The sequence below is a fragment of the Macrotis lagotis genome, chromosome 1, assembly GCF_037893015.1.
Source record: "Macrotis lagotis isolate mMagLag1 chromosome 1, bilby.v1.9.chrom.fasta, whole genome shotgun sequence".
Taxonomy (NCBI): Eukaryota; Metazoa; Chordata; class Mammalia; order Peramelemorphia; family Peramelidae; genus Macrotis; species Macrotis lagotis.
Window position 1 is genome coordinate 404,239,656 of NC_133658.1, and position 17,515 is coordinate 404,257,170.

Here is a 17,515-nt window from a genome sequence, read left to right on the forward strand (position 1 = left end):
CCAGGTCTTCCCACTTTCAATCTACTTTCTTTCTTTTTTTTTTTAGGTTTTTGCAAGGCAAACGGGGTTAAGTGGCTTGCCCAAGGCCACACAGCTAGGTAATTATTAAGTGTCTGAGACCGGATTTGAACCCAGGTACTCCTGACTCCAAGGCCGTTGCTTTATCCACTACACCACCTAGCCGCCTCTCAATCTACTTTCAATCTCCCAGTTTTCTATCTAATGCTTCCCTCTTAATATTGATTTTTAATATATATTTTGGGATTTACAAACATTAGCAAATTCTTCCTCCTCCTTTTTTAAAAAATATGGAATGAAACAAACATTTACATATCAAAGTATAATTAAAAATGCACATGAAACTGCAAAGTTATGTACAACTTTTAAATATATAATAAAACTGTCATTTACTTACTTTTTTTCACCTTCTCCAACCTCAGCCCCATCCTAGAGATGGTTATGTATATAAAAATCATTCTGTACACACTTCTATTTATATATCAGTTCTTTTTTTCTGGATACAGATAGTATCTCTCTTCATAGGTCCTTTGTAGTTAAATTGAGTAATTATAATAATCAAAATGACATTCTCTTAAAGCTTTTCTCAAAGAAATACTGCCATTACTGTATTTATGTTCTTATTTTTGCTTATTTCATTCTTCATTATTTTATGCAAGTCTATTCATGTTTTTCTAAGATCATTGAATTCATCATTTCTTATTGTACAGTAGTATTCCATCATGATGAGAAACAACTTGTTTAGCCATTCCCCAATTGAGGGGCATCCCTGCCATTTCCAGTTATTTGCTACCTCAAAGATAGCTGCTATAAATATTTTAGAACATATAAGTTCTTTTCCTTTTCCTCTAATCATCTTTAGAAATAGACCTCATTGGGGTGGCTAGGTGGTGTAGTGGATAGAGCACTGGCCCTGGAGTCAGGAGTACCTGGGCTCAAATCCGACCTCAGACACTTAATAATTACCTAGCTGTGTGGCCTTGGGCAAGCCACTTAACCCCATTTGCCTTGAAAAAAATCCTAAAAACCAAAAAAAAAAACCAAAACCCCAAACAACAACAAAAAAAACCAGAAATAGACCTCATCAAAAGGTTTAGCATTTTAAAAACTTTTTGGGCATAATTTCAGGTTATTCTCCAAAAGTTCATTGAAAATATTGTTTAAAGTATTTAATTTTTGTCAGTAGTTCAGAGGACCTAACACTGTGTGTTTGCACAGAGTAGGCATTTATGCAATATTTGTTAATTAACAGATCACTTGAGAGCCAGTGAGGAAATTATTGGATCACAGAATCATAACTTTGAAGCTGAATGAAATCTCAGAGGCCATCTAGACTAACCCCATTAAGTGAAGAAAAAGAGACACAGGGAAGTTGAGTGATACAGGTCACTCATAGGTGATTCTCATAAGCAACAGGATTTGAATAAAGGTTCTCTTTCAGTTGATCAATAAATATTTATTAGCATCTATTACTATGTGCTAGACACTATGCTAAATACTGAAGATTGTGGATACAAAGAAAGTTAAAAGATAGTCCCTATTTTTGAGAAGTACATAATATAATATGGTAGACAAAATATAAATAATGATGTTCAAACAATCTATGTACAAGATAAATTGAAAATGACCCATAGAGAAAAGAAATTAAAATTAAGACAGATCAGGAAAGACTTCTTGTGTAACTTGTGATTTTAGTTGTGAAAGGAAAAATTATTAAATAACTGAGTATTAGGAAGATCCAGGATTTTTTCCCATCTTATCTCTTCTTTCTCTGGTAGATCAAATCAGCATCTGAGGACATTGCTGATGATACAATTGGATTACTTTTCTCCTTCATTTTGTTCAGACCCTCTCCAGTGGGAACCTATTGTGTTCTACTTAGGAATGGGTCTAGATTGCCTAGAAGACTGGTGGTGGTCTGGAAATGAGAGTGATAAAGGTAATATCCATCAGCCCTTCATTAGAATGAATCTACCTCTAATTATAATATTTATTTTTTGTATTAATAGTTAGCCAATCAGAGTTCGTTGCCACTCTCAGGATCACCCACTCTTCTAAGAGCATAGAAGTATTGGATGGGTTCTTTGAGGTGTCTTTGACACTTGAGAGTGCCCCTGTCTCTTTTTATTAATTATCTGCTAGCATACCCTGAAATTATATCTCTAGAACTTTTTATACATCACAGCTGGTACTCAAAGGACACCAGAGAAACCAGGAGACAGAGATGAGGAAGGTGATCATTTGCCTGGGGGATAGTCAGTAAAAACACCCTGAATCAGGTGATGGAGTGTCTTTTTAGAGCACAAGCAAGAAGACTGTTCTTAACCAGATCAAACTTGTCTAAGTCTACTGAATAACTGTGCAACCTTGCTTTTCTCTCAAAGTAACCTCAATTTTTTGAACATTAAAGGGAAATTGAAGGAAGGGGTGTGGAGTCTGGAATATATTGGGTTTTAAGGTCCCCTCTAACACTAACATTTTTATGATTCTAAAACATGAGTTGAATCTGGGAGACAGTAAAAGCAGGAAAGGCAAGATCATAAAAGTTAGGGTGGAGTTCTACAATATATGACTGTTTTGCTCTCAGCATTGTTAGACCCAGCCCCTAGAGTTGGGACAGAAAGCACTATTTTTTATTGGCCTCTTGACATTAAGATGATCTACACAGTCAATAGAGCTGACCATATTTTACAGCCCTATTTCATTTGTGGTCATAGAGCCCCAGTTTTGTGCTCTGTCAACTACACCACTTTGAGTGATCTATCTCAGTCATAGGATCATTGATTTAGAGCTGGAAGGGACCTCAGAGGTCATCTATTCCAAGTCCCACATTTTATAGAGGAAATTGAAGCCCTTAGAGATGACACAGTCAGAGAGGCAGTAACTGCTGACAGAGCTGTGTTTCAAATGCAGGTTCTTTAACTCCAAATACAGAAACTGTTCTTTCCATTTGCAGACAGTATCTCTCCCTCCTTGTATTTCTCTTAGCATGTTTCCTGGAGCTTTTTAAAAAATATTTCATCAAATTTTGACTTGGATCATAGTTATTTGATTATAAACTCTTTTAGAGCAGGGTCTATTATATCCATTATAGCTTAGAACCTTACATATTATAGGTGATCAAAAACATGTTAGATTGTTTACTTGTGTACATTCTATCATACTTAGCTAGATTACATCATGACTCTTACCTAACCCTGAAATGAAAAATATGTTTCCTGACATATAGATTTAGACTTGTAAGGGACCTTAGAGATTATCCAACCCCTTCATTGAGAAAACTAGAGCTAAAGGAGTTAGGGTTAGGGTTAGTGTGACTAGTGACAGCATTTGAACAATGGCAGCATCATAAGAATAAGCAGTGTCTCCTGTGGTAGCTACTTTCAAAGGGAGAGCATTTGCTCTCCAATCTTCAACCCTTGTTTTCTCCAAGTCTGGTCCCTTATCTGTGTACTTTTAGCCCCTTTGCTCCCTACCTGAGGGTTTCATTTTCTTCTTTGTCTTTGCATATCCAATATTTACAAAAGTACCAGATCCATAATAGGAGCTTAATAAATACTTGATGAATTGAATGGATTTGAAACTGCTGTATGTGGAAATGGATATTTGGTACTAAAATAATTGTATTTTCTCTCTAGCCCTGACCATAACTACTTAAAATTGGTGCTGGCTTTGGTTGGGGCGAGGGCTCCTTTTTCACTTTTTTTCATCCAGAAGTTTATTCCAAGAGCTAAAGTAAGAAGAATTGAGCGGTCCTGGAAAGAAGTGATGGAAGGATGTATTTTGAAGTGTTGGTGGGGTGACAAGGCATCTTGTCTTTGATATTACCTTTTGGGAAACATTTCCCCTTATTTTTCACACTGATTGAATCAAGAATCCAGCTCCCCACCCTCCCTATGAATGCTAGACCTGTTGAGACATTTCATAGGAAACTTCTGTCTGTTATCTTACTCATTCCTCTAGGCAAATTGTTTTCATTTTCCTGTGAGGAAAGAGAGCTCTGGTTCTCTTGAATTTGGAAGAAGAATGCGTTTACATTCTGGATTTACTTCTTAATTTCTGTGTGACTCTGGGCAGGATTCCATATATATATATATAATGAGAAGTTATGATTAGATAACGGCAGAGGTTCCTTCCAGCTCCAATTTTAAGGAGCATTTTTTGTTTCTTTTTATTTTAAGCATAATTTTGCTATGCTGGGGTTCTTGTTTCCTTTTTTCTCTCTCCTCTCCTTACCCTTTTCTCACCACTTTCCTCTCTCCTCCCTATTTCTCTTTTCTCCTTTTTTGTTTTTTTCCCCTTCGCTGCTAGTTTTCCTTTTCTTTGACTTTGGTAGCCCCTGGTGTGAGGTTGAGAACACCCACTCAGCACAGATCCCACCCCAGACTGCTAATATTGGTAGCAGTCTACAACCCTCCAGACTGGGTGGGACGCCAGCTGCAAAGAACAAAACCTGTTTGAAGCTCGGGAGAAGGAAAAGTGCGGGTGGTTTTTGTCTCCAGGCTCTGGGAGTCAGGGGTTAGGAAAAGGCACAAAGTCTCCTAACCTCGATTTCAGTTCTTTGATCCGCCCACCCCAGCTGTTGGCCAAAAGGGGAGTTCTCTGGATGAATTGTTTCTCTGAGGAGTCAATAAAGTTTTAGAAGTTTGAAAAGAAGGAAAAAAAAACCAAAACGAACTTGCCACCAGTCACTAGCGTGGTTTGCCTGCAGGCTCAGGCTGTGAGCCCGGGAGGCTTGTGGGCAGGAAGGCAGGCAGGGCCTGTTTGGCACAGAGAAGGATCTTGGCAGGACCATCTCCTTCCAGAAATGGGAGTCACCGTGGATGTGCACCAAATCTACAGATACCCATTCGAGCAAGTGGTGTCCAGTTTCCTCAAAAAGGTAAAAAAGTAGCAATGTTTGTCCCTTTGATGCTCTTTGTCCTCCCTTGGACTGTGGGTGTTACTCCAGCCTGATCTGACACTTTGTAGTTACAAGACTGTATGCAGGATCACTCCTTTGCTAATCACTCCCTGCCTTCTTCTCCAGTCTGAATTGTCAAAAACAGAGAATGTCTGGAGAGGTTGTCCTCCTTTCCCTTCTTTCTGGGACTGAAAGTGATCATTCCCTCCTTGGAAGTCCCACAGCACTATGATTGTGCCTCATAAGGACTTTCATTTGCTACTTGGTATAATATATTTGCAATGTGTTTTATTCTTAAGTTCTAGACTCAAGTACTGTGAGATGGTGTCTGTTTGCTGAAAGAGAGGGTGGATGTATGAATAAAAAAGAAACTCCTAAAGTCTTCCTGGCTTTCTGTCCCACCTGCTAGAGTTTTTTTGTTTTTTGTTTTTTTTTTGCTTTTAAATCTACATCTGCCTTTGTGAATCCTCCCTCATCCACAAAACTTTTTTTAGGAAACAAATTCCTGTGGCCTCCCTTGGGGAGTTGGAGACTCTGATTAGACTATGTACTTGGTTAAGAACAAGAGGTGAACTGAATGGTTGAATTGTATGGTTGAATTGTTTTTTTCCCACTCATATACTTCTGTGTGAGATAGAAAGTGAAGCATGGACCATGGGATTTAGAGTTGGGAGCATCTTTAGAAGTGATTTCATGAAATCCTTTAATTTTACTTTTCTGTTAAAGCATCCCACACTAATCCTCCTTCCTTTTTCTTTCACTCATCCATCTGTAAAATAGGTTCACAGAAGTCTTGAAATCTCTAAGGTTGTGGCAAAACCTAGATTCAGCTCTGATCCAATTAGATTCAGTTTAAACAGGCATTTAATAAGTTCCTTCTATATAATATAGGGTTTTCCCTTAGATATTGGGAATAGCAAGAAAAAAACTAAATCTTTCTTGTAGACCTGATCAGATCATACATACCCAGTCCCCACTCAACGAACTCTAGTGGTACCCTATCACTTCTAAGATTGAATACAAAATTCTCTGATGTTCAAAGCTCTCTCTGAAACCTAGCTCCCTCCTACCTTTCTAGTCTTCTTATATCTTACTTCCTGCCACATTCTCTGATCCAGTAACACTGGCTTCCTGGCAGTTCCACGAACTAGATAGTCCACCTCTTTGCTTCAACTGTTTTTCTTGGTAGTCTTCTTTGCTTTAAATGCTCTCCCTACACAATTCTAATCATTTTGCCTTCTCTAAAATTCAATCTCTGACTCTAAACTTTTCCTAATCCCTCTTAATTCTAGTGCTTTCTATACATTTCCCCCCATTTATTCTGCATACAGACCATTTGTACAGAATTTATTTGCTTGTCTCCCTTTATTTGATTGTGAACACCTCAATGACAGGGATTGTCTTTTGTCAATTCTTATATCCCCAGTGCTTGGCACTTGGCACTTATTAACTAGCTGATCTACTGTCTTCAAGGACCTTAATTTTTCAACAAACATTTATTAAGTGCTTATTTTAGAGACACAATAGATGAAAACATAAATCTAATTCTCTTAATATTAGCTATGAATGGATTACAGGGGGATACAAATGAAGGCAAAATTAGGCCTTTCCCTAAAGGACAGTACGTAAACATCAATGTACAGATAAGCATACGTGTAAGGTAAAATGGAATTTGAATTGGGTCTTAAAGTAATCAGAAAGCTAAGAGGTGGAAGGAGAACCTTTCATCCTTGGGGGGGGGGATGACCACAAGAAATAGGCTCATATAACTGAATCTAGAAGGGATGTTCTGAGGGGAAGGGAGAAAAGCAAAATATAAGAAAACTGGAAAGGAATGAAGAGACTAGTTTGTGAAAGTCTTTAAATGCCAAATTGTATTCTATATTTGATCCTGGAAATGATGGGGAGCCAGTGAGTTTGTTAAGTAGCAGAGATGACATGGGTAGATTTGCTCTTCATAGCTGAATGGAGGAATCAGGTGAAACTTGTGACAAGGAGACCAATTAGAAGCATATTTCAATTGTCCTGACTTTAGGTGACAAAGGGCTTGAATTAAGGATTATGATTGTGTGAGTAGAGATATGGAAACATACAACCATATGATTTGAAACCATATGATTTGAAAATAGGTTGTCCATGGTTCTTTAAGCATAATATAATTTAAAAAAATTTTAATAATACTCCAAATTCTTTTTTGTTTTGCTTTATATGACAGAATAATTGCTGTTCTTGCTTTTTTGGACATACTTGATGCATAGTAAATTCTTTTCTAGACTTAAAATTCCATATAATTTTTTGATTTTAGGGATTATATATTTCTTGTAACAGATTGTTTTATTAACCCTGTCACTTTCTTTTTATTGATTTATTAAATCCATTCACAGCTGATGTTATGAAAATTAGATTTATGTTTTCATCTATTTGCATCTCTAATGGTGCTTTTTAGGAAATTTTTTCTCTTCTTGTTTTAAGTTAGTACTTTGTCAGTATTGTTAAAATTTTTTGATGTAACCCTATCCCCTAGACTCTTTTCTCCTCTCACTCCTCTCATTAATGCTTTCCCTGATTTTTGAGTTTTACCTTAAATGGTTTCTTTTCTCTATTTTTTCCATTATATTTCTCTAGTGCTCACTTGATCCATTCATCTCCACTATTTATCCCCCACTATATTATATCTTCCCTTTTGTTGCTAAATTTCTTGAGAAAGTAGTCTATAACTGGTGCTACCATTTCCTCTCTTCTCACTCTTTTTAAAATTCTGTGCAATTAGGTTTTCAATTTCATCATTCAGCTGAAACTGCTCTCCATCCTTACTTTTCTTGACTTCTCTGCAGCCTTTGATCCCATTGATCTCTTTCTTCTCTTTGAGACTTTTCTCTCCAGGTTTTAGTGACAACACTGTATTCTATTTCTCTTACCTATCCAACTTCTCAGTCTTCTTTGCTGGATTTAAATACAGGTCAGTAACTGTAGCTATATCCCATAGGACTCTATCTTGGGCCTCATCTCTCTTTGAGATGTCACTGAATGATTTCATCAGCTCCCCGAGATTCAGTTATTAGTTCTATGTCAATGATTTTCAGAATCTATTTATCTGAATCTAATCCTTCACCTTACCTTCAGACTCACATTTCCAGTTGCTTATTGGTCAGCTTAAAATGAATTTTTCAGACATTTCTAGTTCAAATTGGCCCTAAACAGAACACTTTATCTCCCCACACTTCCCCTTTTCTGAAATTTTCTTATTTCTTTTGAGGTCACCAACCTTCAAATCACTTAGGCTAGCAACCTAGGTATCATCTTTGAATCCTCATTTTCTTTCACTCTCTACCCCAACAAAACTATTGCTGGTCCTGTACTATTGTCTTTTTCTTTCCATTTTATTTTTGCTTTCAATTCCCAGTTCAAAATCTGTCTTTCTTTCTAGCTTTTGTTTGCTTGTTTTTTCTTGTATTTCTTTCCTAAATGAAATTTTTTGCTTTGTACTCCTTTAATTCAATTCAAAATCTCTTCTTTTTAATTCTATTTAGAATTTCAAACTCCCACCACTACCCTTATTTCTCTGTCATTCTTTTTCTGATCATCCTTCCCTAATTTGCAGATGGCTATGTTCGAGGTAGCCCTGAAAAGCTATCTTGGTTTCTTCCTTAATTGAGGGAATTGTATTTCACTGCCCTTAATTCTTCCCCTAAGTATCTCTGGGTCTTAGGAGAGGGAAAAAGAATGACTCAATTTGACTTTACTTTAGACTTTACTTTAGGTTCAGTGTAGCTATTTATTTTGGTTCTTCGCCCCAGATTCCTTCCTTGGCTCTTGAACTTTCCTTTTCTCACTGTCCTGAATCATTGACTACCACTTTTTAAAAGACAAGGAGAGCATGAGGAAGATGTTCCAGAGTCCATATAACCATGGAGTGGTCCCAATTTAGAGACTACTCCAGGTTGAAGGCAGAATGATTCTCCTCATTCCCCAAAAACCTTTTATATGTCTCAGAAGAATTATTGTCTTCTTTTTAGTGTGGAAAGGAGGCAGGGACTGTATTGTGTAAGTAAATCCTATATCAGGAGGGATTCCCATATGGACCTAAGAATTATTTTGTGCAATCCTTCAAAAAGCAGAGGCTAGTGAGTAAGTAAAGCATTTACCTTGATGGAATTCCTTGTCCTGGGAATTCATCTGTCAGTTTTCTGCATCTGGAACATAATTCCCAGTTTGGGGTTTTGTTTTGAGAATTAGTGAGGCTACTAGATTTGTATCTCAAGGACATAAAAAAAGAGAAAAGGACCTATTTATAAAAATTATTTATAACAGCTCTTTTTTTTTGTCATGGCTTCTCTCTGCTTCATGAGACTACTCATAATTATTTATCATCTTTTTTTATAGGCTAGTTTATATTCCAATCAAGTATTGACTTTGATAATTGGGAAGATTCCCAATTAGCAAGTAAGTCTGATAAGATCTGGGGTTTCTTGGTCATCTTACTGTAGTAATTGATTTACATTGGTTTAACTGCTGAATTAAATTGCTGTAGTGATTGTTTGTCTTCTTTCTGTTGTCTATTCCCGTTTCTGATTTTCAAAAGTTGTTTTAATAATTCAAGGTTAAACCTTTTAAATAGCATACCATATATTTTACTCATTGTCATTTATTATAATTTCTAGTTTTATCTGAGAAATGTCCATGGACTGACTGTTCACAAGGCAATTAACTCTGATAACTCCCTCATCCAAATTGCCTTTTTTTCTGATGATTTTTGTTATTTGATGATCATCTTGCTCTGTACCTGCCAATTTTGTTTTTGTTTTTATTTTTTAATTTTATTTTTTCTAATTTATTTATTCTTATTTTGTACAAATAATATTTTTATACATTACTAAAATATTCTTGTTTAACAGTAAACATAATACCCCTCCCCCCAAAACATAGACCCACATGAGCAATAAAGTAAAGGGGAGAGAACAAAATTAAAAGTAAAATTAAAAAAAGAATAATAATTGTAGGTATGGCCAGGTGGCACATTGGATGGAGCACTGGCCCTGGAGCCAGGAGCACCCGAGTCCAAATCCAGCTGCAGACACCCAACAATCACCCAGCTGTGTGACCCCATGCAAGCCACCCTAACCCCATTGCCCTGAAAAAACAAAAAAAAGACCTAAAATAAAATAAAATAGTAGTAATAATAATAGTAGGGGCAGCCAGGTGGCAGACAGAGCACTGGCCTCTGAGCCAGGAGTACCCGGGTCCAAATCTGGCCTCAGATACCCAACATCACCCAGCTGTGTGGCCCCAGGCAGGCCACCCAGCCCCATTTGCCATGTAACCCCCCCAAATAATAATAATAATAAAAATGTGCTTCAGTCTGTGTTCCAACACCACCAGCTCTGTCATGGGTGGATCACTTTCTTTAAGATAAGTCTATCAAAAAAGTTACTTCCATATTTTTCCACTGTTGCCATTGCTGATTGCAGCTCCCTCCATTCCTACTTCTCCACTACCATGTACTATATTTTCTCTGTCCTTTCACTCTGTCTCTGCTGTAGAGTAGCTGAGTGGTGCAGCAGACAGATCTCTGGTCCTGGGGCCAAGAGACCCCTAGCCCACATACCACCCCTTAGGCCCAGCATCCACCTGGCCCTATGGTCCTGGGCAGGCCATCCAATCCCAGCCCCTTGCAAGAAGTAAAAAAGAAAATGTGTTATATTTGACCACTCTTCCCCCATGGTCCATCTTCTCCTCCATCACTCACATGCCCCCCTTCCCCCTGTTCCCCTTCATTCCTTCTTACTGCAAATGTCTATACCCCATTGAGTATATATGCTGTTTCCTCTCCTAGCCGCCTCTGATGAGAGTGAAGATTCCCTCATTCCTCCTTGCCTTCCCCCTTCCATATCATTGCAATAGCTCATTGTAATAAAGAAAAATCTTATAATATGAAATATATTAGCCTATTCCTCCTCTCCTTTTTCTTTCTCCCATTACATTTCCCTTTTATCTATTGACTCCATTTTTATACCACAATATATCTTCAAATTCATTTTTCTCCTATGCTTCATTTATAAAAGCTCCTTCTACCTGCTCTATTAAATGAGAAGGTTCATATGAGTATTATAAATATCATTTTTCTGTACAGGAATACATGTAGTTCATTATCATTGAGTCCCTCATATTTTCCCCTTCTCTACTCTCTATGTTTTACCTGAATCCTGTATTTGAAGATCAAACCTTCTGTTCAGCTTTGGCCATTCCAACAGGAACATTTGAAATTCCCCTGGTTAGTTGAAACTCCATCTTTTTCCCCTGGAAGATGTTCATTTTTTCTGGGTAATTGATTCTCAGTTATATTCTAAGCTCTTTTGCCTTCTGGAATATTATATTCCAAGCCCTACGAGCCCTTAATGTAGTTGCTGCTAAGTCCTGTGTGATCTGGACTGCAGCTCCACAATATTTAAATTGCATTCTTCTGGCTGCTTGTAATATTTTCTCTTTGACTTGGGAGTTCTGGAACTTGGCTATAATATTCCTGGGGGTTATTTTTTTTTGGATCTCTTTCTCTGGGAGATCAGTGGATTCTCTCAATTTCTATTTTGCCCTCTGCTTCTAGGATATCAGGGCAATTTTCCTGTAGGAATTCTTTGAAAATTATGTTGGGGCAACTAGGTGGTGCAGTGGATAGAGCACTGGCCCTGGAGTCAGAGTACCTGAATTCAAATAAGGCCTCAGACACTTAATAATTACCTAGCTGTGTGGCCTTGGGCAAGCCACTTAACTCCATTTCCTGGCAAAAAAAAAATCTAAAAAAAAAAAGAAAAATGATGTCATGACTGGTCATGACTTTCAGGTATTCCAATAATTTTAAAATTATATTTCCTAAATCTGTTTTCCATATCAGTTGTTTTTTTCAATGAGATGTTTCACATTTTCTTCTAATTTTTCATTCTTTTGGTTTTTGAAGTATCGTGTCCTGATTTCTCATAAAACCAGCAATCTCCCTCAGTTCCATTCTTTGTCTGAAGGATTTGTTTTCCTCAGAGAGCTTTCTTATCTCTTTTTCCATCTAGCCAATTCTGCTTTGTAAAGCATTCTCTATGGTGGTTTTTAACATGTTATTTTCTTCAGCATTTTTTTTGGATCTCCTTGACTAAGCTGCTGACTTCTTTTTCAGAGATTCTCATTTCTTTTCCCAATTTTTCTTCCATCTCTCTCACTTGATTTTCAAAGTCTTTTTTGAACTCTATCATAGCCTGAGCCCAATTTCTGTTTTTCTTGGAGTCTTTAGATGCAGGAACTTGTACTTCCTCATCTTCAGACTGAGTGTTTTGATCCTTCTTGAGATCATAGGCAAAGTATTTCTCAATGGTGTTCCTTTTTTTTTCTTCTGCTTACTCATTTCTCCAGCCTGCGCCTGGTTTTGGGGTGCTTCCTGAACTTTTGAGTATTAGTGGGACACCCCCACATGGATCTCCATGTGTGAGGCTCTTTCTTTCCTCCTGGTCTATGAATGACCATAAGTGCCCCCCTCTGCCACTGGGCTGAGGTGGGGGGGCCCTGCTGCTCTATGGGGGGCCTAGACTGCAATCAGGATCTGAATGTGGTCAGGACCTCAGAGTCTTGTTCCAGGGATAGATGACAGAGCTCGGCTGTCTCTCTCCACTCCCCTCCCTAGGCTCAGCACTCATGCCCTGGGGGCTCCTGCTTACGGGCTTCTGCTTCTGAATCCTAGATCTGGGCTGCAGGCCACACTGCTCGCTGTGTGCCCTGAGGGCTGGGCTTCACATACTCGCTCTGGCAGAGGTCCCCTGCTGATCCCCCAAGTTGTGCCTGGTGCTCCTGGGGGGCAGGTCAGGAAACTACACTGCTGCTGTGAGCCACGGCTCCCAGCACCCTGGGACTGCCTCCAGGAGGCAGAAATTCCTTCTCTCTGGCGGGCCATCCCTCTAACCAGGTGGAGTGGAGCCTTTCCGCTATTTTCCAGGTTACCTTAGGTTGGAGAACTGCCTCACTGCATCCTTCTGTGGATTCTGTCTCTCAAAAATGTAGTTAGAGTCCTTAGTTTATAAGTTTTGATTGAGAGCACCTAAGAGACAGTCCTCTCCTGTTGCTATCTTGGCTCCACCCCCTGTTTTTATTTTTTTAAAGAAAATATTCATGAAAGACACAGAGAGCCCTTTTTGGCAAGGGTCTGTGGACCCCTTCTCAATTACAAAAGAAACCAATTATATTCGAAATATTAAACTACTTCATGGACTTTAAATTAAAAATCCTTGATAAAAGAAAAATAAATCTCTGTAATATGCACATTTTTTGGTCTCTTTCATTTATTTCTTTGAAACTGTACATTCTTATGTATTTCCTCCCATCCTTAATTGTTATAAATGGCTCATGAATACTTAGTCTAGAGTGATTGAAATGGTTTTTTATTAAGACATCTTAATAAATGGCACACCTCTCACAAGGGGAGAAGGACCCCAAAATTCAGAACTACTAGGTGTTAAATGTACTTTGAAAGGTTTTGTTTGAGCTCCTTAGTGCCAATCATTAACTGGGGTCACAGTCTAATTGATATAATTCACTTCCATACATTTTCCCCTACCCTGCTCATTATACTAATGAGCAAGAACAGCTACCTTCTTGAGCATGTGCAAAGGAGAAGGATGCAGATTAACTCAGAATTAACTGGAGCAGACCTGACCTAATCTCAGTTTTGATCAGATTGAGGCCAGCCATAGGCAACCATATAGGCAGACTTCAAGTCTTTGTAATGTAAACTAACAATTCTCTCTTCATATCCTTTTTTTTTAAGGTTTTTGCAAGGCAAACGGGGTTAAGTGGCTTGCCCAAGGCCACACAGCTAGGTAATTATTAAGTGTCTGAGACCAGATTTGAACCCAGGTACTCCTGATTCCAGGGCTGGTGCTTTATTCCCTAGGCCACCTAGCTGCCCCTCCCTTCATATTCTTGTGGAACCCAGACACCCCTGTATTCCTCACATTACCTTTCTCCACTTTTGTACTAGGTCAATCAGCTATAAATTGATTTGATATAGAGGATCTTACCAAGTTCTGCATAGAATTTCTCTTTCACTTTGTCTTCAGCAATTGATATCATTATTTAACCTACAATTATTTTCATGTTTTTTCCAATAAAAATAGTTACAGATAAATGAAAGACAGGGAAGAAGGGCAGTGGAAGTTAGGGATGGTTTAGAAAAGATTTCATATAGAAAGTGACCTATGCCTTGAAGGAAGAGAGGTGTTCTTTAAAGAGGTGATGAGGAGAAAGAATGTATATTTCGGATATGGGACAAAGCCAGTGTCAAGGCATGGAGACAGGGGATTGAATACTAAGTATTGGGGACCAGACAAAAGGCTATTTGACTGGAATACCTCAGAGTATGGTATAGGCATTGATGTGTAATGTAGACATTGTGTTTGAATCACTAGTACTAAATACAATGCTTGTAATTGCTTACTAATTGTTTTCTCACTGTGTGGCCTTGGGCAAGCCACTTAACCCCATTTGCCTTGCCAAAAAAAACCTAAAAAAATACATTGGAAAACTAATTGTTTTCCCATTCATTCAATGAATCTGGAATGATACTGTAGATTGAATATATATCATGAAGCTTTAAACACTAAAAAGAGGAATTTATATTTTATTCTAGGGGCTATTGGTAACTTCTGGAGTTTTTTGAATTATAAAAGGACATTGTCAAAATCTCTACTTAGAAAAATCACTTTGGCAGCTATATGAAGTAGAGATTGAAGTGTGAAGAAAAACCAATTAGGTGGTCACTGTAATACTTTAGGTGAGGGGACAAGGAGCCTGGATTAAGGTGCTTGCTATGTGAGAAGAGAGAAGGGTCAGAATGTGGAGCTGACAACTGATTATATATGTGGTATGTAGAAGAGTTAGGAAGAATAGTAGTATCTTCAAAACAAGTAGTAAATGCTTCTTGAATTGAGTTATTGAATTGCATTGTATTTAATTTCTTTCACACAGTGTCAGACTAGCTATGAGGAATATTAAGTAAAGCTTTTTTTTGAAACATGAAGAATTCTTCAGGAATCCATGAATTCTTCCAATTTTATGTTTTGAATTGTTTTATTTTTAATGGAGGCACAGTGTGCTAGATTAAGATTAATCTTCTATATAGTCTTATAGAGTTTTGAGTAATTGGTGTATGTTCCTCATTGTTAAAAAACAACATATTCTCTGTAGAATTTCTTGTCCCTCATTTCCATTTTCTATTGTGTTCTATTTCAGTGGGATTCAGTGCTAATGAAGGTGAGGCCAGGGGTTGGGTCCCTTCCTGAGTCAGTTAGCTTCCACAAGTAAAGGCTGTATTCTCAAAGACATTTTCAAAAAAATGTCTGCCAGATCACAAAAAAAATCTGGGAGACAGAACTGTGCAAATCCCTACCCATTCCTTAAAAAACTGTTGAAAGCAAAGCATATGGTAGTAAATATGGATGAAACATTTATTCTTCTTCGTCTTGGCTTTGGTACAGTCTTGTGAAACGTCCTCCTGACTTTTTTTTGCATAGTGTCTTCTGTCTTCTTTGGGTACTTTTTAAAAAGTGTCTTAGCAATTATTGTTGTCTTTTCTTAGAAGGAATTAGTCTGTCAGTGGTTCTTAAGCTATGGGCTATGGACATTTAGGGGAAGAAGTTATTTCAAGACATTAGCTCATTGAAAGGGATCAATAAATACCAAGAATGTATCTCAAGAGTAGTTATCACAAAACATTTGGTATGATTAGCACAATGATTAATTAAACATATATTCTATAGACTGGAATATATTGCAGATAAATATAGCTAGATACTATTGCCATTAATAAAACACAAAATTCATTACAGAATTCATAGTAGCTTTTTACCATCATGCATTTTCACAATCAATGGATACTAACAGTATAATTACTATCAAGTTTGGAGTCTGAGGAATTTTTTGACATTCATAAGGAATCCTGAGAGTTGAAATGTCTGGAAATCACCAATCTAGTCTTTACTTAGAGAAAATTTGTTTAAGCCAGCCATTCTTACCTGATAGACTATGGATAAATGAAAAGAGGAAGCATTTGTATTCTTTTAGGGTGTGAGAGTTTTGCTATAATTGTGAAAGGTAATTTTCATGTGGTTTAGGTAAAAGAACACTGGAGTAGGCATTGAAAAACATGCTTTCAACATGGGCATCATGTGTGATCCTGAATAAGTCCCATATTCCCTACCTATAAAATAAAAATAATATTTTTATGACCTGAGAGGATTATTGTGAGACCCAAATGCGATGATGATAAATGCCTTCAGGGAAAGGGGGCTTAAAGATGGATCTATGGGGGTTTAATTGGGATGAAAAATTCACTAACTCTCTCAGGAAGGTAAGAATGGTTTAGATTTTAATTTACAGGTTACTGCAAAGTTCACATGTTATTATAGGAACTTCATAAGTTACTACATAAAGTTCACAGGTGGCTGCAAATAGTTCACAGATTCAACTCTCTGGAGAAGCAGCAAGATAGTGAGCTACTTAAAGAACAGGTTGATTAGCAGAAGTTGAAGTTAAAAAGGTCAAATTTCTTAAAAGGATAAAAGAAGGAAAGAAACTTAGATCAATATAGTTCCAGCCACATGCAGCTGGGGCCATATTGGGAATTTAAACTGGGAAAGGAGTAGTCAAGTTAAATGGGGAAAAGGGAAAAAGAAGAGACTTGAAAGAGAGAAGAGAGAAAGAGAAGAGAAAAGAAATTTAAATCAACATAGATCCAGCCACATGGACTTGGGGTCATATTGTTCCAGCCACAAGACCAGACCTTGCTAATATGGGGCAAGGAGCAAGGAGGAAAGAGAGCAGAGTGAGCAGGAAGTCTGCTCAAACACCTTTCTGGTGAATGGAACAAGTGTGGTGCTTGAGGAATGGTTTAGCTCCTGACTTCAGGTATTGATGCTTATGCCATAGGTCCTCAAGGAGTGACTAAGAGAGTACTTATTGCATATGATTGGGTTCCATATACTATGCACTATTCAAAAAAATAGCAGTGGCATTAGCAGATAGGATTTTGGGTCTGGTGTCAGGGAGAGGAGTCTCTCTGAGTTCAAATCTGTCTCCAACATTTTTTAAGGGACAGCTATGTGGCTATTGAGTCAGATGGATGGGAATTCCAAATGCAGCCTTAGAGACTTGATACTTTTTAGCTGTGTGACCTTGAGCAAGGCGTTTAATTCTGATTGCCCCGCATCCAGGGCCATCTTCAGTCATCCTGATTCATATTTTGTCACTGGACCCAGATGACTCTGGAGGAGAAGGTGAGGCTAGTGACTTAGCACAATATTCCCTCATTCAATTAATGTGCTTGTTATGGTATCACCTCCCCTGATGTCATAATTTTCTTTGAGAATGAAGGACAAACATTACTGTGCTAAGTGCTAAGCCTTCTCCTGCCCCAAAGTGTTTGACCAAAAGTCCAATGTGCCTTAGGAAATGGAGATTACAAAATAGTCAACACAGAATGGAGAATGCCCTCCATAGAACAGAAAAACTACAAAAGATTACAGTATTTTCTCTGTGTCCTGCTTCAATAATGCCAATTTAGTT

General features: G+C 37.8%; 1 protein-coding gene across 1 annotated transcript in view; it reads left to right on the forward strand.

Annotated features, from left to right (window-relative positions):
* Positions 1-4,609: 4,609 nt before the first annotated feature.
* Positions 4,610-17,515, forward strand: part of PRELID2 (PRELI domain containing 2) — a 97,080-nt gene continuing 84,174 nt past the window's right edge. Inside the window, exon 1 of the mRNA XM_074212699.1 lies at positions 4,610-4,900. Coding sequence (XP_074068800.1) covers positions 4,826-4,900 — 75 coding nt within the window. The 5' untranslated portion in view covers positions 4,610-4,825. The remainder of the gene's footprint in view (positions 4,901-17,515) is intronic.